A 27,278-nucleotide genomic window follows, 5' to 3' on the forward strand; every position below is an offset into this window, starting at 1 on the left:
TAGCTTTTACTGCTGCTACTTGTAAGTATTCTGCTGTGTGTGCATTTCAAGATGTATCAGTTGTTTCTGTAAGGAAGACATTCCCTTCTTCTGCTGTCACACAAGCACATACAACAGAATCATTGTGGACATTGCTCCACCCATCAAGACTCAGGTTAACAATTTTACCCTCTAGACCTTTTGCACACTCTCAATTTCTCTTTCATATATTTTATCCAGCAATTTGCCTGCAATATTTGCTCTGTTGGGTGGACTGTATCCTGGTCTTAATGACTGAACCATGTTAATGAAGTGTGGGTTCTCAATCATACGGAAAGAGAGTTTGTTGCATAAACAAACAGGGCAATTTTTTAATCGATTACCTCTTTTTGTAATCTGCTGGTTCTTGTCACAAACTTATCTATGGTGGTTTTTGGATGATGAAGATTTTTTTTCCTTTTTGCTACAGGTGATATACTGTGGCTGTTTGACATACATGATGTGACTGAAACACTATCATTGGCAGATAACTCTGAAACTATAGAAAATGATGGTGAACTTGAAGGTGGATAGTCTTCAGAATCCTGTGTGTTGAGGATGGATTCTCCTAAACAAAATAAGTCAATGCAGTTATTTAATTATTATTACCATACTGCTCATTTAGTATTACTCATTACATTCACTGACACTCAGTACTACTTTAAAGGTGAAATTGTAAAGGGAAGATCTGCTTATTTCAGCTATTTATTTTTTATCATAACTGCATCTAAAATGATAGTACCATAGAGTAACAACTATATATTTTGCTTAAACATGAGAATTAAAGAATAGTCCAGAAGGAAGACAGGCAGTCCTTAAGAAAGAAGTATGAAATAAAAAAAAGTTTACCAACCTGAAGATCCTGCATGTTCAGACACGTTCCTTTCATCATCTTCAACACAGCTTTCTCCTGAAAAGGAACACTTCTCATGGTGTTGTTTCATTTGGGCGACCAGGCCTTGCATTTCTTTGTTTCACTGTTTGCATTTTGCATGCATGCCTGTCTTACCCGCAGGTAGAGGAACCTCATTAAAATATTCCCAACCTGGGTCTCTGTTATGGCCTGCTGCCATTATAGGTTTTCCCTTCTAGTGGGAGAATGGTATGGTAGATCTCAAATCAATGAAGGCTACACTCAGAAAGACCTCAAGACTTCTGAAATATGCTGCTCAAACAGTTTCCCTTTTGTTTCTACTGCCTATCCCTCCCTTCTCACATTTATCTACAGACTTCTTCTCCTTGTCCAGATCTTTTTGATCCCCAACTATCTTCTATTCATTGAACTTTTTGAAACTTTGCACTTTTAGAGAGAGGTAAGGGGTTGACTCTGTGTACACAAATTTGCCGAGGGACAATAGGGTTGAGGTCTGTTATTTCTCACCTCTATATTTATTTATTTATTTATTTTTAAAACATTTTTGCTGTTAACAAGCATGTTACCTCTGGAAACATAAATCCACAGTTTGAGAACTGCAAAACTAAGCATCTCTGATGGTATCTTCTAAACTGAGCACTGAGTCCCATTGGGTAGATAGAAAGATTAACCTAAATAATCTATACAGAATCTCCTGGAACCCCATAAGATTGGGTCCCTAATCCATGAACTATTGGAACTCATTTACAAAACTTTTCTTAAAAATTACATCAATATATTGTCTCATACTACAGAATTAGAATTTATAATCCCCATTCCATGATGAGATATCTTTGAGCTGTAATGTATCTTAATTAAAAAAAAATCTTTAGATAGATTTTTTTTTCAAAAAGCATTTTATCAAAAAAATCTGATTTTTTTTTTTAATTTTTAAAATTTTTTTTTACATCATTGATTTTTATCCACCCTGGTTTAGAGGGAATGAGCTTTCCCACCAGTGGCTACTAGCAATGCTTTTGCCATGTTGTCTCCTCTCCTGATGCAGATCTGAACATGCTCAAGATATTGTGAAAAGTTACACTAAGCAGAGTAATAGCCAGATGCACCCTGCTACTGTGACTCTACTCTGAAGTCCTGTCTGTAAAATACAGGCTGTCTGCTCTGCTGTTTGAGGAATCCCTCAAAAAGTCATGATGGAGAGATCCTTACCTATTGACCTCACAGAACTAGACTTTAATTTCACTTTCTGTGGGCAGCATGGTCTTCCTTACTGCAGTAGGAACTGCTAGGTACCCAGCAGTTTTGAAAATCAGACAGCTTATTTATGGGTCAAAATCAGGATTTGGCAGCCTGACCATGTTCCTGTTTTAGAAAATTTGGGTCTAAATAATAAAACTGTATGTTAATCATATACATTACATTACTATCAATGATTTGGAATTCAGTCTTTTTAAATTCCCTTTTAAAAAGCATTTCGGTTTCATCCTTATGTATGTCAGTAGTATTTATATATCTTAAAACTTCGCCAAAAACTGGTAGGCTTCTGTAAACAGAACATTACTTTTGTTCTGTGCTACTTGTGGACTTGAGTATGTGGCATCAGTTGTTAAAATTACTTAGTTTAATTTTGCATGGAGACATTTTGCTTGTTTTAAAAATTAAGTGTGATAATATAGATTCTCTTTAGTTAATTATAAAATGGGATTATTTTTTCCGTTGGAACTGTACACAGAAGCAGTTAATAGGCACTATTATTTATGTATCTAAAGTGGCATGGATTAATGGAACAGGCAGCTTGCTCCATTTCTTAACTGGCTGGTTCCTATTGAAATACCAATAATTTAAGCATCTCCACATGGCTTAGGACTACTTGACTTATTATTCACCTTCTTTACCTCTCTGCCAAACTAAGACTGCTATTCATATAAGTCATAATTCCTTCAGAAGACTTGTATGAACTGCACTGGTATTTGTCATAAATATGGGTGGATTTTCAATGGCGTCATGTCTCAGGTGTACTGGTTTGTAAAGCAAGGAGTCCATGAGTGACTTCAGCATCTTAGCTGTTAAATAATAATGCTCTTCAGAGTAGAGTTCAGTTTCTGTTGGATCAGAAGTTAAATAGTCTCGCACTTGTTCTATCGGACATTTGTGCAGGTTTTTCACCAGGGAGACCAGGAATCTGTTTTCATAGCTGTCAGGATGTGTGTTCATTATCTGTATGTTGCATAATGTACAAGGCACTTATGTAAATACAGCATAGTGCACCTAATGACACTCTTGTTAAATGGCATAGTACTTACTTCAGATATTTACCAGAGACAAATTAGTGACTCTCAACAATGGATAAATGGAATGCCGGATGTTTCCTGCAAGCCTCTTCACACTTGTTAACATGGAGAATTGATATTGGTAGTGTAAATTCCCTAGTGTGCAGCTGTGTAAGTGAGATGAATGCCCTTTTAATACAGATGAAATATGATTTGTTCTTATTCTTAAACTAATTAAATGAAAGCACAGTATGTCTATGATGAAGAAATAATCTGTTTCCATGAGTGTGAATTCCACAATGTTTGACTTTCAATAAAACAATACTATACAGGTCCATATATATGTAGTGGATGTATTGAGGAATGAACGTTGTTTGATTAGAATTTCTGTATTGCATTTGACATTCTGTGTCTGGTTTCAGACTTCAAATCAATTCTCCTTGGCCTGCCTTTTCTAGTCCTTTTAAGTCTCAAAGGCAAATAGGCCAGTTGTTGGTTTTCTGTTTGAGGATGAGAGTATTTATTTCTTGTGTGATTTGCTTTGGTATGTGTAAATTAAACAACTTACTGCTGAAGCACAATGACTGGAGTTCTTCCTCTGATTAAGATGACATTTCAAATGTTTAGTCTGGTCCCATGAAGCCCATACTGCTCTGTTTATTCCAAGGCAATTCAAATCAGTATTGTAGTGACAGCAAACTTGCCCCAAAAGAGTACGTTAAATAAAACATGTATGTGATCAATTTAATATGCAGTTAAACATTTTCCCAAACAATTAATTACCTGTGCTACACTGCAAACATCAACATTTATTAGGATGACTTTGATAATAAGTTATGAATAGAAAATATGCAGTTATGTGAACATCTGGGCAAGCACAGCATTATAGTAATGAAGTAATTTAATACTAAAGAAATAAGTTGCTTCAGTCCCCTTAGAGGATATGCTTTCCAAAAGGCTTTGAAAACATGCATACTAGGCCCTAGGCTCTGAACTGTACCTCTGTCTGATCACTGCTATAGTCACATATGTGTCCCCAATATCCTGCTTTATCTTTGTATTTATAATTTGTATTGTAAGAGCAGTTAGAGACCCTGTTGTGCAAGACACTGTACACATATATAACAAAAGGACGGGCCCTGCCCCAAAGAGTTCCATACGATCAAAGTATAAGAGGAGAGACAACAGTAGGATTCAACTAACAGGGGTGTACAAGGAAACAGGAAGACGATTAAGAACTTCATAAGCAGTATTACAACACACCAGCTGCCTGCCCGTTGTCAAATGTTTTGTAGGTATCGTGGCAGAGGCGTGTTGTAAGGTGAGATTTGAAGAAGGATAATATAGTGTCTCTTGTGGATTTTAAAGGTGCCCTTCCCAAGGATAAGTGGTGGCATGTTAGTACAACAGAAGCAGTAGTTGATGGTGTTTAAGAGATGATTGATAGGGTGGTAATAAGCCTTAAAAATGAAGACAAGTATGTGACCCTAAGAACCCCCTCTTCTGTAACTAACTCATGACAGGTCTGACAAACTCATCACACCTAGAGGACACTGCTTTCATAGTATTTATCCATAAAGAATGTCATGTGAGGTTTTCAATAAAAAACAGAGGCATGCCAATCATGAATATTGTTGTGAAATGTATGTACAAATACCATGTAAGATGGGTGTGCGTGGGCACACCTTGAAAATATGTTCCTAAAAAATTCTGAATCAAGGCAGGGTTGACAAACATATTTCTGCCACATAAAGGATGTATGCCTCAGTTGACATGTAAATTAAGTATTATAAACCAATACAACAAATGCTCCATTTGCATACAAAGTCAGCATGAAGTCAGCCCACCAGGGAATAATCACGGGGGGGTCATCCCGACTCAGGGGACAAACAGGGATTTGGGGGATATAAGGAGAAGGCAAATGGACACCTCTTTATCCTGCACCTGAGAAAGCAACAAAGCAGTATGATTGCATTCATGAAAAGGGGATCACATCTTGCCTTGGTTGGAAGCACTATAAAGGACATTAAGGTGAGATAAGACAGCTTTTAGACATATGGTTAGCCTGTTAACGTTAAGTTTGGTCTCTAGAAAGCATATATTATCTTTGCTCACTATCTCTTAAGTCTTAACATAATCATAGACTTTAAGGTCAGAAGGGACCATTATGATCGTCTAGTCTGACCTCCTGCACAACGCAGGCCACAGAATCTCACCCACCCACTCCTGTAACAAACCTCTAACCTATATCTGAGCTATTGAAGTCCTCAAATTGTGGTTTAAAAACTTCAAGGTGCAGAGAATCCTCCAGCAAGTGACCCATGCCCCACGCTACAGAGGAAGGTGAAAAAACCCCAGGACATCTGCCAGTCTGCCCTGGAGGAAAATTGCTTCCCGACCCCAAATATGGTGATCAGCTAAACCCTGAGCATGTGGGCAAGACTCATCAGCCAGACACCCAGGAAAGAATTCTCTGTAGTAACTCAGATCCCACCCCATCTAACATCCCATTACAGGCCATTGGGCGTATCTACCGCTAATAGTCAAAGATCAATTAATTGCAAAAATTAGGCTATCCCATCATACCATCCCCTCCATAAACTTAGTAAGCTTAGCCTTGAAGCCAGATATGTCTTTTGCCCCCACCGCTCCCCTTGGAAGGCTGTTCCAGGACTTCACTCCTCTGATGCTTAGAAACCTTCTTCTAATTTCAAGTCTAAACTTCCTGATGGCCAGGTTATATCCATTACTTCTTGTGTCCAGATTGGTACTGAGCTTAAATAATTCCTCTTCCTCCCTAGTATTTATCCCTCTGATATATTTACAGAGAGCAATCATATCTCCCCTCAGCCTTCTTTTGGTTAGGCTAAACAAGCCAAGCTCTTTGAGTCTCCTTTCATAAGACAGGTTTTCCATTCCTCGGATCATCCTAGTAGCCTTTCTCTGTACCTATTCCAGTTTGAATTCATTCTTCTTAAACATGGGAGACCAGAACTGCACACAATATTCCAGATGAGGTCTCACCGGTGCCTTGTATAACGGTACTAACTCCTCCTTATCTCTACTGGAAATACCTCACCTAATGCATCCCAAGACTGCATTAACCTTTTTCATGGCCATATCACATTGGCGGGTCATAGATATCCTGTGATCAACCAATACTCCGAGGTCCTTCTCCTCCTCTGTTACTTCCAAGTGATGTGTCCCCAGTTTATAAAAAAAATTCTTGTTATTAATCTCTAAATGTATGACCTTTCACTTTTCACTATTAAATTTCATCCTATTACTGTTACTCCAGTTTACAAGTGTCAAGGTTCCTTCCCCACTCTGAACGCTATGGTACAGATGTGGGGACCTGCATGAAAAACCTCCTAAGCTTATCTTTACCAGCTTAGGTCAAAACTTCCCCAAGGTACAAAATATTCCACCCTTTGTCCTTGGATTGGCCACTACCACCACGAAACAAATACTGGTTACTGGGGAAGAGCTGTTTGGAAACGTCTTTCCCCCCCAAAATACTTCCCAAAACCTTGCACCCCACTTCATGGACAAGGTTTGGTAAAAAGCCTCACCAATTTGCTTAGGTGACTACAGACCCAGACCCTTGGATCTTAAGAACAATCCTCCCAACACTTGCATCCCCCCCTTTCCTGGGGAATGTTGGATAAAAAGCCTCACCAATTTGCATAGGTGACCACACACCCAAACCCTTGGATCTGAGAACAATGAAAAAGCATTCAGTTTTCTTACAAGAAGACTTTTAATAGAGATAGAAGTAAATAGAAGTAAAGAAATCCCCCCTGTAACATCAGGATGGTAAATTCCTTACAGGGTAATTAGATTCAAAACATAGAGAACCCCTCTAGGCAAAACCTTAAGTTACAAAAAAGATACACAGACAGAAATAGTTATTCTATTCAGCACAATTCTTTTCTCAGCCATTTAAAGAAATCATAATCTAACACATACCTAGCTAGATTACTTACTAAAAGTTCTAAGACTCCATTCCTGGTCTATCCCCGGCAAAGCAGCATATAGACAGACAAAGACCCTTTGTTTTTCTCCCTCCTCCCAGCTTTTGAAAGTATCTTGTCTCCTCATTGGTCATTTTGGTCAGGTGCCAGTGAGGTTACCTTTAGCTTCCTAACCCTTTACAGGTGAGAGGATTTTTTTTCTCTGGCCAGGAGGGATTTTAAAGGAGTTTACCCTTCCCTTTATATTTATGACAACAAGGTAATCCAGATCTTCTTCTATGATATCCTGGTCCTTCTCTATATTGGCAATACCTCCCAGCTTTGTGTCATCTGCAAACTTTATTAGCACATTCCCACTTTTTGTGCCAAGGTCAGTAATAAAAAGATTGGTCGCAAAACCAGTCCCTGAGGAACTCCACTAGTAACCGCCTTCCAGCCTGACAGTTCACCTTTCAGTGTGACCCGTTGTAGTCTCCCCTTTAGCCAGTTCCTTATCCACCTTTCAATTTTCATATTGATCCCCATCCCCATCTTTTCCAATTTAGCTATCAATTCCCCATGTGGAACCGTATCAAATGCCTTACTGAAATCGAGGTAAATTAGATCCACTGCATTTCCTTTGCCTAAAAAATCTGTTACCTTCTCATAGAAGGAGATCAGGTTGGTTTGGCACAATCTACCTTTTGTAAAACCATGTTGTATTTTGTCCCAATTACCATTGATCTCAATGTCCTTAACTACTTTCTCCAAGACCTTGCATACTACAGATGTCAAACTAACAGGCTTGTAGTAACCCGGATCACTTTTTTTCCCTTTCTTAAAAATAGGAACTATATTAGCAATTCTCCCGTCATACAGTACAACCCCTGAGTTTACAGATTCATTAAAAATTCTTGCTAATGGGCTTGCAATTTCATGTGCCAGTTCCTTTAATATTCTTGGATGAAGATTATCTGGGCCCCCCGATTTAGTCCCATTAAGCTGTTCGAGTTTGGCTTCTACCTTGGATGTTGTAATATCTACCTCCATATCCTTATTCCCATTTGTCATCCTGCCATTATCCCTAAGCTCCTCATTAGCCTCATTAAAGACTGAGGCAAAGTATTTGTTTAGATATTGGGCGATGCCTAGATCATCCTTGACCTCCACTCCATCCTCAGTGTTTAGCGGTCCCACTTCTTCTTTCTTTGTTTTCTTCTGATTTATATGGCTATAGAACCTTTTACTATTGGTTTTAATTCCCTTTGCAAGGTCCAACTCTACATGGCTTTTGCCCTTTCTCACTTTATCCCTACATGTTCTGACCTCAATAAGGTAACTTACCTTGCCGATCCCTCCCATCTTCCACTCCTTGTAGGCTTTCTGCTTTTTCTTAATCACCTCTCTGAGATGCTTGCTCATCCAGCTTGGTCTACAACTCCTGCCTATGAATTTTTTCTCCTTTTTTGGGATGGAGGCTTCTGATAGTTTCTGCAACTTTAACTCTGCCTTTAGATCCACAAGTTATTCAGTCCAATCCACTTCCCTAACTAATTTCCTTAATTTTTTTAAAGTTAGCCCTTTTGGAATCAAAAACCCTAGTCACAGATCTGTTTTTGTTTATCCTACCATTTAGTTTATAATACAATTATGTTATAATTATAAATGTATCTCTGTGCTGTTATCTAATCCTTAGTTGAATCAAATAGGCTGGTGTGTACACTGACCCTTTGGGGATAACAAACCTGGTATTTCTGTGAGTAGTTGGAGGCTGGATCTTGAGGACCTTGCATGAGAAGCAGCAGTAAGGTTTAGATGCAGTGTAGTTGTGTGGCTCTCAAGAGAAGTTGAAGTCAAAAATGAGGCCCAGGTTACAGATCTGAGTTAAAAGGAGGATAGTGGAGGTATCCAGGGTGACCGAGGCTAGTGGGAGATCTTGGGAAGGAAAATATCAATAGTTTAATTTTGGCCACGTTGAACTTGCTTTGGCAGCTGCACTTCAACAAAGATGCTAGAAAGAGGCTATAATATTAATTTAGACAGAAGAAAACAGATCCAGTTTAGAGAGGTAGATCTGCGAGTCTTTAGTGCAAAGCAGAAGTTGTGCTTTGCCATAAGATCCCCTAGAGATAGGGGGACTTGAGAGTGGAGCCCCACTGAAAGCTGGAGGGAGCTGAGGGGGATCCTCCAAACAAAACACTGAAGGAGTGTTCTCTGCTTTCTTCCTTGGCAGCTGGTCCCTCAATGGATTTTGAGACTGCTCTTTTTTGGCTGTGTTACTAGGTTTTCTTTAAGTTTGCCTACATCCCTGGCCTCCACCCGTCTGTCATTACATTTCGTTTGTCTTTCCTTTTTAATAGAAAATCCTCTCCCACTCCCTTGTGATTATGTATAGCATTCCACTGAATTTGTTTGTTTGTTCTTTTACAATAATGATACCTAGCTCTTTATGTAGCACTTTGCATCAGTAGCTCTCAAAGGGCTTTACAAAGAGTTCAGTATTTCTTAGAAACTGAAGCACAGAGAGGTGCAATGACTTGCCCAAGTTCACACAACAGGCTAATGGCAAAGTCTGTATCCTGCGTTAAAAGTTTCAGGGTGTTATTATCTGGCTGCAGGTAATGTAGTGAACAGTAGTTTCTATTAGAGGTCTAGGTCATGTAAAGAGCCACAAGAATGATTAAAGGATTAGAAAACTTTCTTTATAGTAATAGACTCAAAGAGCACAATCTATTTAGCTTAACAAAGAGAAGATTAAAGGGTGAGTTGATTGTAGTCTATAAATACCTACTTAGGGAACAAATATTTAATAACGGGCTCTTCATTCTAGCTGAGAAAGGTATAACGTGATCCAATGGCTAGAAGTTAAAGCTAGACAAATTCAGACGGGAAATAAGCTGTAAAAATTTAACCAGGAAAGTGATTAACCATTGGAACAATTTACCAGGGACCGTGATGGATTCTCCATCACTCACCATTTTTAAAATCAAGATTGGATGTTTTTCTGAGAAATCTGCTGTAGACATTATTTTGGGGAAGTTCTATGGCCCATATTACACAGGAGGTCAGACTAGATCATCAAGATGGTCCTTCTCACATGGGAATCTATGAAAGATATTAAACTATAGCTTTCTCAGACTGTAAGCTTGTAACCTACAGTGCTTTCTTTTTTTCTTTTCTTGCATTCTTCTTCAGAAGGTGCATTTCAAATAACTAAAACTCTGCCCAGCAATTTTAGCATGACTAAACGCTTCTAATGGAGGAACTGTTTCTATATCTGTTTCTGATCATAGGTTGTTTGAAGGTTAGACTGCAGATTGGAAGTGGTTACTCCTGTTATGTAGTTAAAATTGTAACACACTCAGAAATATTTTAGGCAGGTCCTTTTTGCTAGGCAAAATCTAATGCTATTCTGATCCTTTCTAAGAGTATGTCTACACTATGAAATTAGGTTGAATTTATAGAAGTTGTTTTTTTTAAATTGTTTTTATATAATTGATTGTGTGGTCCCCACACACAAAATGCTCTAATTGCATTAAGTGCATTAATTCGGCAGAGTGCTTCCACAGTCCCGAGGCTAGTGTCAACTTCCTGAGTGTTGCACTGTGGGTAGCTATCCCACAGTTCCCGCAGTCTCCGCCGCCCGTTGGAATTCTGGGTTGAGATCCCAATGCCTATGGGGCAAAAACATTGTCGCGGGTGATTCTGGGTACATGCCGTCAGGCCCTCCCTCCGTGAAAGCAACGGCAGACAGTCGTTTTGCGCCTTTTTTCCTGGGTTAACTGTGCAGACGCCATAGCACGGCAAGCATGGAGCCCGCTCAGCTCACTGTCGCCGTACATCTCCTGGGTGCTGGCAGATGTGGTACTGCATTGCTACACAGAAGCAGTTCATTGCCTTGTGGCAGCAGACGGTGCAATAGGCCTGATAACCATTGTTGTCATGTCCTAGGTGCTCTTGGCCACCTCGGTAAGGTCGGTCAGGAGCACCTGGGCAGACATGGGCACAGGGACTGAAATAGGAGTGACTCGACCAGGTCATTCTCTTTAATCCTGCTGGCAGTCGTATTGCACAATCTTCTGCCGAGCAGCCAGGAGATGAGGATGGCTAACAGTCCTACTGCACCATCTGCTGCCAGCCAAAGATGTAAAAGTTAGATGGAGTGGCTCAAAACAAGGAATAGACCAGATTTGTTTTGTATTCATTTGCTTCCCCCTCCCTCCCTCCGTGAAATCAACAGCCGACGGTCCTTTCAGTGAGGTTTGTCAGGGGCACCTTGAAAGTTTAATGGAGATTCAGTCCTGTCTGGAATACGGGGGGAGGGATAGCTCAGTGGGTTGAGCATTGGCCTGCTAAACCCAGGGTTTTGAGTTCAATCCTTGAGGGGGCCATTCTGTATGATAGTTGTTTTTGTTTCTCCTTGATGTAAAGCCACCCCCTTTGTTGATTTTAATTCCCTGTAAGCCATGTCATCAGTCACCCCTCCCTCCGTCAGAGCAACGGCAGACAATCGTTCCACGCCTTTTTTCTGTGCAGACGCCATACCACGGAAAGCATGGAGCCCGCTCGGATCACTTTGGCAATTAGGAGCACATTAAACACCACACGCATTATCCAGCAGTATATGCAGGATCAGAACCTGTCAAATCGAAACTGGGCGAGTCGGCAATGTCAGCACGGTGACGAGAGTGATGAGGACATGGACACAGACTTCTCTCAAATCACGGGCCCTGGCAATGTGGGCATCATGGTGCTAATGGGGCAGGTTCATGCGGTGGAACGCCGATTCTGGGCTCGGGAAACAAGCACAGACTGGTGGGACCACATAGTGTTGCAGGTCTGGGACGATTCCCAGTGGCTGCGAAACTTTCGCATGTGTAAGGGCACTTTCATGGAACTTTATGACTTGCTTTCCCCTGCCCTGACGTGCAAGAATGCCACCCCTCACAGTTGAGAAGCGAGTGGCAATAGCTCTGTGGAAGCTCGCAACACCAGACAGCTACCGAGCAGTCGGTAATCAATTTGGAGTGGGCAAATCTACTGTGGAGGCTGCTGTGATGCAAGTAGCCAACGCAGTCAAAGATCTGCTGATATCAAGGGTAGTGACCCTGGGAAATGTGCAGGTCATAGTGGATGGCTTTGCTGGAATGGGATTCCCTAACTCTGGTGGGGCTATAGACAGAACCAATATCCCTGTCTTGGCACCGGAGCACCAAGCCGGCGAGTACATAAACCGCAAGGGGTACTTTTCAATAGTGCTGCAAGCACTGGTGGATCACAAGGGACATTTCACCAACATCAATGTGGGATGGCTGGGAAAGGTATATGACACTCGCATCTTCAGGAACTCTGGTCTGTTTCAAAAGCTGCAAGAAGGGACTTTCTTCCCAGACCAGAAAATAACCGTTGGGGATGTTGAAATGCCTATAGTTATCCTTGGGGATCCAGTCTACCCCTTAATGCCATGGCTCATGAAGCCACACACAGGCAGCCTGGACAGTAGTCAGGAGCTGTTCAACTACAGGCTGAGCAAGTGCAGAATGGTGGTAGAATGTGCATTTGGATGTTTAAAAGTGCACTGGCGTAGTTTACTGACTCGCTTAGACCTCAGCGAAACCAATGTCCCCACTGTTATTACTGCTTGCTGTGCCCTCACAATATCTGTGAGAGTAAGGGGGAGACATTTATGGCCGGGTGGGAGGTTGAGGCAAATCACCTGGCCACTGGTTACCCGCAGCCAGACACCGGGGCGGTTAGAAGAGCACAGGAGGGCGTGCTGCGCATTAGAGAAGCTTTGAAAACCAATTTCATGACTGGCCAGGCTACAGTGCGAAAGTTCTGTTTGTTTCTCCTTGATGAACCCCCCGCCCTCCTTGGTTCATTCTACTTCCTGTCACCTAACCACCCTCCCCTCCCTACTTCGATCACCACTTGCAGAGGCAATAAAGTCATTGTTGCTTCACATTCATGCATTCTTTATTAATTCATCACACAAATAGGGAAACAACTGCCAAGGTAGCCCGGGAGGGATGGTGGAGGAGGGAAGCACTGGGTGGAGTGGTGGAGGAGGGAAGGACAAGGCCACACAGCACTTTAAAAGTTTAAAACTTTAAAACTTATTGAATGCCAGCCTTCTGTTGCTTGGGCAATCCTCTGGGGTGGAGTTGCTGGGTTCTGCTGCATTCTTGGGCGTCTGGGTGAGGAGGCTATGGAACTTGGGGAGGAGGGCGGTTGGTTGGCTGTAGCGGCGATCAGTGCAGCTCAGCCATACTCTGGAGCATATTACTTGGATCCTCCAGCAGCCTCAGCATTGAATCCTGCCTCCTTTCATCACGATGCCGCCACCTATCGTCTTCAGCCCGCCACTTCTCGCGTTCATTTTGTGCTTTCCTGCACTCTGACTTTGTCTGCCTCCACGCATTCATCTGTGCTCTGTCAGTGTGGGAGGACAGCATGGGTCAGAGAACATTTCATCGTGAGTGCATTTTTTTCGCCTTCTAATCTTCATTAGCCTCTGGGAAGGAGAAGATCCTGTGATCCTTGAAACACATGCAGCTGGCGGAGGGGAAAAAAAGGAACAGTGGTATTTAAAAAGACATATTTTATAGAAGAATGGGTACACTCTTTCACAGAAAACCTTGCTGTTAACGTTACATACATAGCCCATGTGCTTTCGTTCCAAGGTCACATTTTGCCTCCCCCCACTGCGTGGCTAACCCCTCACTCCTCCCGCTTCCCCCCACCATGTGGCTAACAGCGGGGAATGTTTCTGTTCAGCCACAGGCAAACAGTCCAGCAGCAATGGGCACCTCTTAATGTCCCCTTAAGAAAAGCACCCTATTTCAACCAGGTGACCATGAATGATATCACTCTCCTGAGTATAACACAGAGACATAAAGAACGGATGTTGTTTGAACACCAGCAAACATACACTGCAATGCTTTGGTCTACAATGATTCCCGACTACCTGCTACTGGCCTGGCGTGGTACCGTGTGTCCTACCATGGTGGACGGAATAAGGCTACCCTCCTCAGAAACCTTTTGCAAAGGCTTTGGGAGTACATCCAAGAGAGCTTTATGGAGATGTCCCTGGAGGATTTCCGCTCCATCCCCAGAGACGTTAACAGACTTTTCCAGTAGCTGTACTGGCCGCGAATGCCAGGGCAAATTAATCATTAAACACACTTGGTTTTAAACCATGTATACTATTTAAAAAGATACACTCACCAGAAGTCCATTCTCCGCCTGGCGGGTCCAGGAGGTAACCTTGGGTGGGTTTGGGGGGTACTGGCTCCAGGTCCAGGGTGAGAAACAGTTCCTGGCTGTTGGGAAAACCAGTTTCTCCGCTTGCTTGCTGTGAGCTATCTACAACCTCATCATCATCATCTTCCTTGTCCCCAAAACCTGCTTCCGTGTTGCCTCCCTCTCTATTGACGGAGTCAAAGCACACAGTTGGGGTAGTGGTGGCTGAACCGCCTAAAATGGCATGCAGCTCATCATAGAAGCGGCATGTTTGGGGATCTGACCCGGAGTGGCCGTTTGCCTCTCTGGTTTTCTGGTAGGCTTGCCTCAGCTCTTTAAGTTTCACGTGGCACTGCTTCGGGTCCCTGTTATGACCTCTGTTCTTCATGCCCTGGGAGACTTTGACAGATGTTTTGGCATTTCGAAAACTGGAACGGAGTTCTGATAGCACAGATTCTTCTCCCCATACAGCGATCAGATCCCGTACCTCCCGTTCGGTCCATGCTGGAGCTTTTTTGCGATTCTGGGACTCCATCATGGTCATCTCTGCTGATGAGCTCTGCACTCCCCTGCAGCTTGCCACGCTGGCCAAACAGGAAATGAGATTCAAAAGTTCACGGGCCTTTTCCTGTCTACCTGGCCAGTGCATCTAAGTTGAGAGTGCTGTCCAGAGCTGTCACAATGGAGCACTCTGGGATAGCTCCTGGAGGCCAATACCGTCGAATTGAGTCCACACTACCCCAAATTCGACCAGGCAAGGCCGATTTCAGCTCTAATCCCCTTGTCGGGGGTGGAGTAAAGAAATCAATTTTAAGAGCCCTTTAAGTCGAAAAAAAGGGCTTCGTCGTGTGGACAGGTGCAGGGTTAAATCGATTTAACTCTGCTAAATTTGATGTCAACTCCCAGTGTAGACCAGGGCTAAGATCTAAAGTGGTGGTAGCATGTGTAGTGAACCTTGACAAACCTAGTCAGGAGTCTGAGGGACACCTTTTCCCATCTTCCTAGTTCCATAAGCCAGTGACAAGCAGATGAAAAAGAACTGCAATTGTGATGGGTGAAAGCAGAAACAGAGCTTTGATGTGAGAACCCTTCTGCAATGGACCGAAGTACGTAAACTACCCTATAGAAGGGCATTGGCCACTAATTACTGAGAGTTACAGCAGAGTTCCAGCTTGTATCAGGCAGTTATAATGTACTTGGGTGCCTCATGTGATAACAGAGATCTAATGGCATCTTGGATATAAATTAGATTTGTACTGAGATACTCTGATCAGGTGCTGATGTGGAAAACTTGCTTTTCTGGTTTGACAGCAAGTGATTGGTAGCAATCCAGAACAACAAGGTGGTCAAACTGGAAAGGAATATTATTTAGCACATATCTGACCACTTCAGCTGCTATAATCTGACTCCTGAGCAAAAATTCCCAGTGGCGTGGGAGTTGTCGGTTTCTTCTTTGCGAGCCATGGGGTTGGTATGGTAGGAGAGGAGGAAAAGCTTTCCAACACCATAGAAGTTTAAGGTGCTATATTCAACAACCCTTTCATTGATTTTTATGAGGAAAGAGAGAGGAGATTGTCCTTTTCATCCCATTCTTATTTTGAATGGGATGGCTGGAAGGGATGGCGGAGTAAAATAGCCAACCTTCCCTTTGCTATCCAGGGGAAGGAGGAATCTTCCTTCCTTCCTTTTTTATGATGCCACTGGAAAGGGAAGGTGCACTGCCTTCACAGAGGGGGTGTGGTTTGGCAGGAATGGCCAGGACATGGCATTAGCTAGGCTTAGGCCACTGCAAGATGGCAACTTCTAACTGTGAAACTTTCCTTGCTTGGTAAGTGATCGGGACTGACTAAAGTCGGCGTATCCAGCAGCACAATGGGATTAATGTGCTTTCTCTTCACTTTAGGTCTAGATGCAACCTTAGGTCATAAGTGAAGATGAGTTGATCAGGCTTTTAATTTATTTAAATCACCAAACCATCACGTAACTTAGTACAATTTGGCCCAATTGGTAGTTGGCTTTTCTTAGCATATGCGCAACATGCCTCAGGTGGCACGTGATCAGGATTCATCACTGAATTTGGTCCACTGGTTGGATTATTAGCTTCCTGGACTTGGGCTGGGTACTGATGGGGAGTTCGACGTGAATGCTGTTCCATGTTTCTACTCGTGATAGCTCAAGAGCTAGAAATTGCATGCCATCACTGGGGTATAACTGAAATTCCATGAAGAGATGCTTGTACAGGGACTATAACTAATGCTACTTGTATTTTGTTTTTATGCCTACCAAACTTGAATACACAATTTAAAGGGACACTGTCAACTTCAAAATCCTTTCTGTGAGAAAATGTTGTACGGGTACCTACAGTGGTTAGAAATAACACCTAAGATTACTGTAACTGAAAGAACCTCCTTTCCTTAACTCAAATGATGCTTATAAGCATATATTTTAAAAGTGAATATAAGAAAAATGGCACATGTGTTTAAAAGAAGATGCTCTGTTCAGGAATTGGAATTTTTAAGAAATTACTTAAATTTCAGTTTGATCATCTCATTTGAAAGGGCTGTGTGAGGAGAAGTTACTGAAGTTAAGAAATTTTTAAAAATGAGTCCCTATTCAAGAAATTAAAATGAATCAGACTCTCTTCAAGGTTGCCATGCAGTGTTCTTCATAATATGCTAATTCTATGCCTTTTTTTACATTTCTGATGAACAGTGAAATAGTTATGTTGAAACTTGAAGTATCATCCTTGGCATCTGAGTTGATGGCCATTGAAATGATTAAGGGAGTTGATATCACAAAGCTACTGTTTCAGGCTCTCTGCAGGCTCGGACAGACTTCTTTGCCTCGATTACACTCAGGTCATGGTTTTCTCCACAACCACAACAGCTTGAGGCTGACTTTTTTTAAAATGAAAGCTGAGACACTGGAGAACAACTGAGAGATTTGTCTTCACCTCTCAGCTACTTCTTTGCGTCTTCCCCAGGATGGTATGCCCCACACTTTGGGAAATACTGATTTACAGTGGCAGGAGATTGTTTAGGTTTCAGTCTATGTGGATATAAAATGCAATCACACAAAGAGTAAGATTCAAGAGATAATGGATTTTGGGATAACATTGTGGGGGACCAACCCAAGGCCTTGGCATTACTTAAGCCTTATTTTGACTTAAATTGCTAAAATTGCGTTTAATTGGTGCTTAGGCCTTGAGGAGGTCCCCTGCACATGGAGTGAATTTTAATCTTAATTTTTCTACATATATATGTATTTTGTACAGTGCCGAGTGCAATGGGGCAGTCATCCTGATTGGGGCATTTGAATGTTACTATGGTAGATGTAATACTTCGTCATAGAGATTAGGGTTTTATTTTTAATCTCTTGAATCATTTGTAGAACATGGACAGTTTCATTTGAAATAGACTAGAATTTGACTTTTTATATCATCTTTCATATTCTAGACACCCAAAGCTACAAATTGGATACTGTTGTCTAAGTAGTAGCTCTTTTGAGCTCACCTGTACTAGTGTAAATTGAAACATTCTCTTCCTGTTTGACAAAGCTAATGCTGCCTCATGAGAATCTTGAAAAATATCCCATTTAGAAACCTATCTTTTAGTCTATGCTGTTTTCTGCATTTCTTCCCCCACTAAAATGTAAACATAGGATTTTTTTCATAAAGATGTACCTTTTATGCAAAATTCCATCAACTGTAATAGTACAGTAGTTAGTGAATGTTGCTAGTGAGCATTCTGTATTGATTTAAAACATTAGCGGAAAATAGTGTAGCTGAGAACTGTGTTACTTCCAGAGTTGGGTGCACATTAGTGGTGGGTGGTGTGTTTGTACAGTAATTAATAAGAGCTTTTGGTGGAAATCTGCTCTAAAAATGCAAGTGCTAGGTGAATGATATTTGTTAGCCTATCTACTTTGAGCTTAGGTGCATTCTGGTACTTTTAAGCTAAAAAGAAAAGTGGTCTTGAGGGTAAGCCCAGGGCTAGGAGTCAGAGGACCTGGTTCTGTCATGACTGTGCTATACGACCTTGAGCAAGTCCTTTAGTGTGCGTCTGCCTCCAATTCCCAATTACAAAAAGTGTTATCCCCATTTTACTACTTCACAAGGGTGTTGGAGGCTCAGGCAGTGGAATGTTTTTGAAGGACTTTGAGATCCTTGGATAAAAAGCTGGTAATGGTAGTATGAATATATATTTAAAGAGCTTTTTATAGAAGTATTTCTAAGTACCTGCTCCTCTTTATTATGCACCTGAAACCTAAATCCTAATCGTGACATCATAATCATCCTTTCAATCAACTGTGATGTCAGAAAGACAGTTTGACTTTAGATGAGAAACATGAGCAGAAACTGCGTGTGTGTGTAGGTAAGTAAGTAAATAAGGAGATGGGGTTGTCAGTTCTAGAGAATATTCTACTTTTTATCAACACAACTGGTGCAGTTAGGGAACTGCAGTTTAAAGAACTCATAATACCATGCCAATGTGCCTTATCAATCAATGATCAACCTTCAAAATAATTGTTCTTGAGAAGATAGCAGTCCCTGTGGCCCATTTGGTCCTTGGCCTGTCTTCTGAGGCAGAAAAACGGTGCCAGTTAGCATTGGCTCTGGAGGTGGTCTATATATGCATACCCCTGTCTCAATAGGAACTGAAATTAAAAGCAGAATCTTCAGGAGCCATTTAATAACATTATGGAAATATAGAAAATGCCAGAATAGTAGATTTATGCTTCTAATTGGAATGTTTTTAGAAGTCTTTCATGAGGTTGTAAATACAGTTTAGCAGTCTGCAGAGGGACAAAGATTATGGGACCATGGCGGGGGATCCACAGTTAAGGTCATGGCAATTTCCATTTTAAACCGTTTTGACCCCAACCTCCAACTTGCTGTAAAAGCTCTTTTCAGCCTTAAATTACTCACGTGTTGTCTCTATCCACAAAATATAGATGTATAATGTCTGTGTATATAATATATATAAAATACTTAACTCTTTTCTAATAGAGGTGAAGTTTTGAGATAAGGGAGTTTGTGGAACAATAGTGAGCTTAACTTTTCAAAAAGATTTGTAACTTTTCTTTAGAAATGTGTATTTTAAAAAAGCACAGATTTAAAAATCTAAATAGAATTCAGTGGAATTACACCAAGGTATGATGCTACTCACTGAGGTAGGAGTTTGCAGGACTGGATATTTAGAACTTCTGGAAGATCTCTCATATGTTTGACATTTGACCTTCAAACACCAACGCACTGCCCCAGTCTAAGTAACATGGAGAGTGTCTGAAGAACACGCAAATTTCATAAGATCATTAGCAACGGATGAAAAGAAATACAAGCTCTTTTGACCCTTTGAGCCAAATTTGTCCTAGTGTAAATTCATTAAAATCTAGTGGAGTTACTCCAACTGTTAATTTGGCTCACTAGGAAAAGCTCATTAATTTTTTATGACAAATACCTGTGGTTCATGAAAGCTGTAAGTACAGGTTGAATAGGGTAGACAAGCTCCATGATGGTGGTACTTAAGGCTTGTCTAAACGCAACTTGTACTGGTTTAACTAACATCATAACATCATACTTTGAAATTGTGAGTATTGAAAGCAGAACCCTTTTTGACACTAGTACTATGTTTGTAACATTAATTAAAAAGTACCTCTTTGCAAATAGTAATAGTTCTTTTTATTAAAATTTAAAATAACATAAACTGCTGAACATTGTAGATAAATTACTTCAGTGGTTATATAAAATATTTTATTATTTTATAGCTCAGTCTTGGCTTTGGTATGTACTGTAGGAGAGACAGCTTGCTGCCCTTAGGGGGCAGCTCTAGGTCATGAAGTGTGCAGCCAGAGGGCGCTTGCATTCCCATGGACGTGTGTCAGAACTATTGATGGCAATGAAATTACTATCGCTGTAGCATTCTAGTATTTTTGTGACGTTCAAGAGGTTGATTGACTACAGTAGTCTGGTATATACACAAATGGTAGTTTGATATCTCGTAATATGTTAAAATGCAAATGAATTACACATCCTGTCATGATACTCTCACATTAACAAATAGTAGAAAATGCCTCGAGTCCTAATTTTTTTTTTAACATATTTCAGGAGAGTGTGTTGGAAGTCCTCTTCTCCCGTTTTAGCATGTGAAATCTTTTCAAACTTACTTTTGCTGCAGTTATCAGTAGCACACAAGTTCTCAAACCAAGGGGAGAGGTGGGAGGGGAAGCAATTTTTAACCTTGAAAATTTTACTAGTGGTGATCACTCTGCCTGATCTGGTAAGCTGGCATCTCTTGGAGAGAAAATACAACTTAGAAATATTAAGTAACTATATTTAAAAACAAAATGAAATCATCATATATATCACAATATTTTCACTGGCTCTTAAAGTAAATAGGTGGGGGGGAAATGGCCCTTGATGAATTCGGTGTATTGAAGGAACAATGGCACTTGGTTTGGACAGGTGGCATGCAGCCTCTCGTCTGACTAGAAATGTTTTTTAACATAACTAGTAACTGCATTCTTTAAAAAAAAAAATTAGCTTTTAAAATAATGTTAAGTTGGTAGCAAAATTATTAGTTGTGATGATCTTCTACAATCAGAAACATGTTCAGGTTCCAGATTTATTCAGTCAACATCTTTTCTGTCAAATCAGTTCAGTTTACAAAACACAACAAGATTTCTTTAACTATACTAGTATTGTGAGTTGTGAGTTCAAGATGAAAGTCACGCTGTGTCTTTTCTGCTTCCTGCAGTTATTGCCAACTACAAAGATTGTGGGATCTGAGCTTACGGGTTAATTCTTGTTCATATAAGACGCAGAGTGGAATTACTTTGTTCTCTTTACCTGTAACCTTTGAGGTGATGACACTGGTACTTAATTACTTGGGTTGGGCAGTAAAACTAATGGATATGACTTGAAAACACAGGTATAGGTACGAGGTATGTACAGTACCTAATGAGCTATTTTTAGTTTGTGTTGGATCATATCCTGATTCATTAAAAATAAATTATTTCATGTACATATCCTAGTTGAGACAACTGTGAGCCAATATATTCCTACAGCCAGTTCGTATGCCATTTCGTTTAAAATCTTCGGCACATAATTTTGGATAATTGAGTTAGTGTATTGGGAAGGTTTCAGAGTAACAGCCGTGTTAGTCTGTATTCGCAAAAAGAATAGGATGCATCTGATGAAGTGAGCTGTAGCTCACGAAAGTTTATGCTCAAATAAATTGGTTAGTCTCTAAGGTGCCACAAGTACTCCTATTGTATTGGGAAGGAGTCTTAAAGTGTTCTGAATTTTCAGTGATAGGTAGCACAGCAGACATTATTTCTGTCTTATAATGCACTGGTGCGATGAGATAGTTATCATTAATATAAATAGCTAAAGGCGAACATCAGCGCTGTAGGGTTCTAGAAAACGTAGCATGAAGTGATAGGATCTGTAAGCTTTCTATTATTAGGTTTGTTATGGGGACATCAGTCTTTCTAGCCTTGAACTACCAACAACCTTTGTCCTTTATGTTACCTTTAGTTAAAAACAAAGAAGAGCATGAATGCTGGCCGATAGCCATGTCTCTCTCTCTCAGCAAAAAAATTCATCTGGGAAAGATAAATGGGATTGTAGATCTGGATTTGTTTCATTATATGAATGATATGTGACATTTTGTGAATTATTTATTGCAGTAAGCATGGCAGAAATGACTAAAGCGTTATTAAATCAAATGAAGGAAAGAATACCATGACTGCAAAGACAGGATTTTCACTGACCTCTGTCGAGGGAATATTATTGCTTTTTAAATCAGATTGTTCTTTTAATTGTTATTTAAAGGGCAAAAAGTGTTCCCAAGATGCTGCATTTGAGCAGTTGCAGGTAATAACTGGATCCACCAATGCATAGCACTGATTGCCTGACATTTTTGTAAGGTGATGGCAGGGTCAGTAACCAATTTGTAGTTGTTGTTTTTGCAAATTCTTTAGAGGTTTCTGTACTGGAGGAATGTTCCTAACACTCCTAGAAAGTACATTTGCATAGACAAAAATTGCAATGTGCTTGAAGTGGGAGGGAGGGGCTTACTGAATTCAAAAGGCCACTACTGAGCAAGAACAATCAACCCAGCTCTTTTTTTCCTCTCACTTCTTGCATTGTTTTTTAAACTTTGAAATGAAGAATGCTCCCACCAATAAGATTAATGATGCTATTGAAGGTCACCGCACAACAATTTAAAATAAATTATTGAAATTCATTTTCACTGTTTTAGAAACATGATTGAATTAGAAATGACACAATACGATCATTTTCCTAATTAGTTCTTTCAAAGTGGCGATTTGATTTTTCAGCAGTGCAAATAATTTGTAACAATTTGTGGCATTAATAAAACTGATTAGTATGTGGTGTCTGCAGTTATATTTGACACAACATAAGATGATGTTTCAGTCTCTTTTAATGCATTTATGGAAGATTAAGACCAATAAGTTTATTATTCCTGATAGAATCAAAAATATTTTTCTAAGGGTGGATTGTGTGTGTGTGTGTGTGTGTATATGTGAATATCAAAATCCTTTTAATTGTATTTTAAAGGGACATACCAGCAAATAACAAATCTGTAGTTCTGAGAAATACATTTTTATTTAATGCAGCATGTTAACAGCTATGAAAACTACTACCTCTATGCATTCAGGAGTCTACACATAAACAGATGTACGGGGCCTTGGTATTGCTCGGAGTAGTAAAGAACCATTGGGAGAAGTAAATGTAGACTTGTATGTTCTTAAAAGGAATTTCTATAGTAACGTCATATAATGCCAGTGGTTGGTTAAGTGTTCTCTTGCTTCTTTTTCAATTTGGAAATGCAAAAATGTTGATTTAGAGCTTGTGTAACTTTTAAAATATCATTTGTTCAGTTTGCTATGTAAACTAATACTATAGTTCTACTGCATTCCAGATCTTTCATGTGAATTTTTTAACTGTTTCATAGTTATCTTCTAGTAATCATGACTCTTAAAAATTCTGTTAGGACCTAATTGTGCAAACATTTAGTACTTCCTACAGTGAGTACTTCCATTTGAAGAAAGGGCTGTGCCTGCAGGATCAGGCCCATAAATACCCTAAGTAAGCAAGCCTTTTTTAGGTGATGTGATTGTTTGTTTTTAACACATTGAAATCTATTACACAAATTATTTTGAAGTATTTTAATATGTTAGCTTGTCATACAGCAAATGAAGAAGAGCAAAAACAGTGAGACTCCCTTCAGTGAATTCCTGATCAGAAAAATGTGCTTTGTTGAAAGACTCAGACTTCCTAAATTAAAGTTTGTGTTTGTCTAATTTATTGCCATAGAATATGTTGATTTAATAGGGACATAGAAATTGCGAGACTGGATCAGATCAGTGTGGTCCATTTAGTTCAGTATCCTTTCTCCAACAGAGTCCAGTACCAGCTGCTTCAGAGAAAGGTGCAAGAAACCCCTCTAGTGGACAGTTATGGGGTAACGTGTCCTCAGAGAGAGTTTCCTCCTACCTAATATTTAGAGTTACCTTATGCCCTGAGGCTTGAGGGTCTCTGTCTCTTCCAAAGTTCTCATTTATTTTTGTAGTAGTTATTATTATAGCTTGTGATATTCTTGTTTTCCCTGCAAATGCCCAATCTTTATTTGAATTTTGCTGAGCTCTTAGCCTTAATTGTATATACTGGCAATGAGTTCCCACAATCTAGTTGTCTGATATGGAATAGTAATTTCCTTTTACTCATTTTGAATTTGCCATCTTCAGTTTCATTTAATATCCCCTTACTTATTAAGTTGGAGTAAGCGTAGATGAGAGATGTTGTGGTAGTTGGGCCTACCAATGCTGAGATGGTTCAGTGACTCTGCTAAAATCATGCTTGGTAAAAACAGAACATGTAGAATTGGAAATTAATGAACCAAAATTGGTGTGTTGGATATTCAGCCTAACTGGTGGACAAATAATGATGGAATGGGCTATTCCACCCACCGCTCCCTTTTTGGGTCTTTAAGGAGACTGGGGGCAAATACAAAAAGAACAGATCGAGGCTAGTAGAGCAAGCTTCACCATGATGGCTGCCACCCCCACCCTCTTCTGAGACCCCGGACCTTGTTCATCCTAATCCTGAGGGATGTCCTAACTAGATAGGGCCTCAGAGAGGGATCCAGATGACATCGCAACCCCTACCTGCTCCAGCTGAATCCCAAACACCACCTGAGATGAAATGGGGTTGGACTTTAGCAACAGTTCCCGCCCATCTCAACTAACTTCTTCTCTTTTCCCATCTCAGATACCATCGAAGAGACTGTCAAACAAGGGGTTTTTCCTTCTAAAATCTCTCTCCAGCTAATGGGAAAGGGAACAAGGGATGTTGCTAAAATGAAAGCCTCATTCAATGCTTTACATTTGAAATGCTTTAACTGTTTTTCTTCTCCGTATGTTTAATAAAAGGTTAAAAACATTTTCAGTGCTGTATTTGCCATGGTACTAAGCAGGGTGAGATCTGTGTATACCAAATCCCAGACCTTGTTTAACACTGTTTAATGTTAGAAGGTGACTGGGTTATGTTAACATGTTTGGCCCATTTATTCCAGCTAAATTGATACAACTGAGCACAGAATGAGTAGTTGATCCTGGCTTTCCAACTGATGTGAAGCAACCCTGAGCAAGTTATTTCACCATTTATGCCACTGTTTTCCCCATCTGTAAAAGAAGATGATAAACTACCTTAACTGGATGTTGTTTGGGGCTAACTGAACATTTATAAAACAGTTTGATACTACTATGATGAATGATACTATTGTGGCACAAAGTATATATTTGTGTTAAATGTAAGGTGAGGGAGATGACTACAGCATAATATCTATTAGGAAAAATTAACTTCATATACCAGAGTAAGTGTCTGATAAACCATGAAACTAACATTTAGAAAATAAAATTAAGGCAAATTGTCTTCTGATTTTGTGAAAAGAGGATTGGAATATCACTTTTTGTGTAAGAGAAGTAACAACAATTTGTATTTATTTTTGCCCTAGCCACGAGCTGATCCCATTCCAATATGTAGTTTTTGTTTGGGGACTAGAGAATCAAATCGTGAAAAAAAACCAGAAGAACTGCTCTCCTGTGCAGACTGTGGCAGCAGCGGTAAGTTGGTTCTACTTGCAAATTGTACAAGAGCCATCTGTAAATCTATCTTTTTGGTCATTGTTCAGCATGTAAATTTCCTGTTTCAGTCAAAATAGTCTTAGGCCAAGTTTTCAAACCATGATAGCTAAAAATTAGATTCTTAAATTCAATTATTCATTTGGGCTTGAATTTCAAAGGAGCTAAATGACTTTGGCTCCCCCTGAAGTCAGTGGGGGCAGCAAGTTTTGAAAATTGGGGCAAAAGCTTTGATTTTAGAAACCTAACTCTGGCATCCATGTTTCAAAAATTTTTCCATCATCTCCAAGGCTATCAGTCTGATACCTTTTACAAGCACTGAGTTACAGTATTTAAAAGAAGCTGGTGTAGAGGATAAAGAAATTGGATATTATCTGTACTGCTGCCGATTTTACATAAAATCCTATTAAGTTTTACAAAAATTATATGGATGAAAATACAAATAGTAATTTTAGTAAATGACTTGAAATATTAGCTAAGTGCCAGTATACTAGTTTCCCCATGTTTATCCTGGGGGGGGGGAGGAAACAATTTGTGGACCGATAATGCTTGAAGATTAAAACATTTTTTTAACATTAATTATATAAATATTGTACAGTCATGCATCCCTGCAGACCGGAGGGAGACTTTCAAAAGCACAAGGACAGTTAGGCATCCAATTTGCATGGAAAGTTGATGTCCCTTGTACCTTTGAAAATCTTCCCCAGATGTTATATGGTTTTAAGAAAAGTTGCTTAAGATGCTCATTCTCTCTCTCCCTCCCCCCAGTGTACAGTAACCCACCTTTCTCTTCTGACCAGCTCCCTGACAGCTTCGTCCTGGTCACCACACTCTCCCGTGCTGCTGGCTCCATGGCAGTTACTCTTCTTTCAAAGTTTGCGGCAAATTTATATTTGCATTCAACCTCTTAGCATAGAATCTTCCTTAAAATACTGAATTTTCATAATCTTTGCTTTGTATGTGTGAAATCCAGAGTATGAGTTTAGAAATACTTTGGCCCGAGTTAACTTAATCTTGTACGATATTGTGATAGTGATAACTTAGTGTTGATAGCAAGTACTTTTTGAGCAGACCCATAAAGGACTTTTAGATAGCTGCTCATTTTCCCAAAGGGCTTTTCCCATAGGACTTTTCCCACAGTCTGTTCTGTCACCTCTTGGTTAACATGTGTATGAGGTCATTAATTGAATTAATGAGGTTGGCTGGTCATTGGAGACACAAGTATGCAGATGATACTTAGCTCTTACTCTTCCTTTTTGTCTGGATCGTTCCTTGCTCTGCCGCAGACTTCCTACATGACCTTGGGCAAGTCACTTATGCCTGGTTTACGCTAGAAAATTAGGTTGGTTTAATTAAATTGGTCAGAAGTCTGAATAACCACACCCTGAGTGCTGTAGTTAAGACAACCTAAGTTCCCATGTGGACAGCACTAGGTTGATGGAAGAATTCTTCCATCAACCTAGCTACCACCTCTTGGGGAGATGGATTACCTACACTGATAAGAGAATCCTGTCCGTTAATGCAGATAATATCTACACTGAAGCACTTCAGTGTAGGCAAGCCCTTAATCTCTCTTTGACTTGGTTCCCCATGTGTAAAATGGGGATAATAGCACTTTCCTATCTTATAGGGTGTTGTGAGGATAAATACATTAAAGATTGTGAGGCACTCAAATTACCACAGTAATGTGAGCCACAGATGGGCTCATATAAGTACCTGGATAAAACAGGACAGCATAGACTAGAATGTGGA

At 40.1% G+C, this 27,278-nt stretch overlaps 1 protein-coding gene across 5 annotated transcripts in view; it reads left to right on the forward strand.

Annotated features, from left to right (window-relative positions):
• The window catches only part of KAT6B (lysine acetyltransferase 6B), a 190,619-nt gene that overhangs the window by 88,319 nt on the left and 75,022 nt on the right, over window positions 1-27,278 (forward strand). For all 5 annotated transcript variants that reach the window (XM_084634100.1, XM_084634099.1, XM_084634098.1 and 2 more), the window contains exon 3: window positions 25,400-25,508. In XM_084634100.1, the coding sequence (XP_084490226.1) occupies window positions 25,400-25,508 (109 nt within the window). The remainder of the gene's footprint in view (window positions 1-25,399; window positions 25,509-27,278) is intronic.

The sequence above is a fragment of the Lepidochelys olivacea genome, assembly GCF_965140295.1.
Source record: "Lepidochelys olivacea isolate rLepOli2 genome assembly, chromosome: 7".
NCBI classification, from domain to species: domain Eukaryota; kingdom Metazoa; phylum Chordata; order Testudines; family Cheloniidae; genus Lepidochelys; species Lepidochelys olivacea.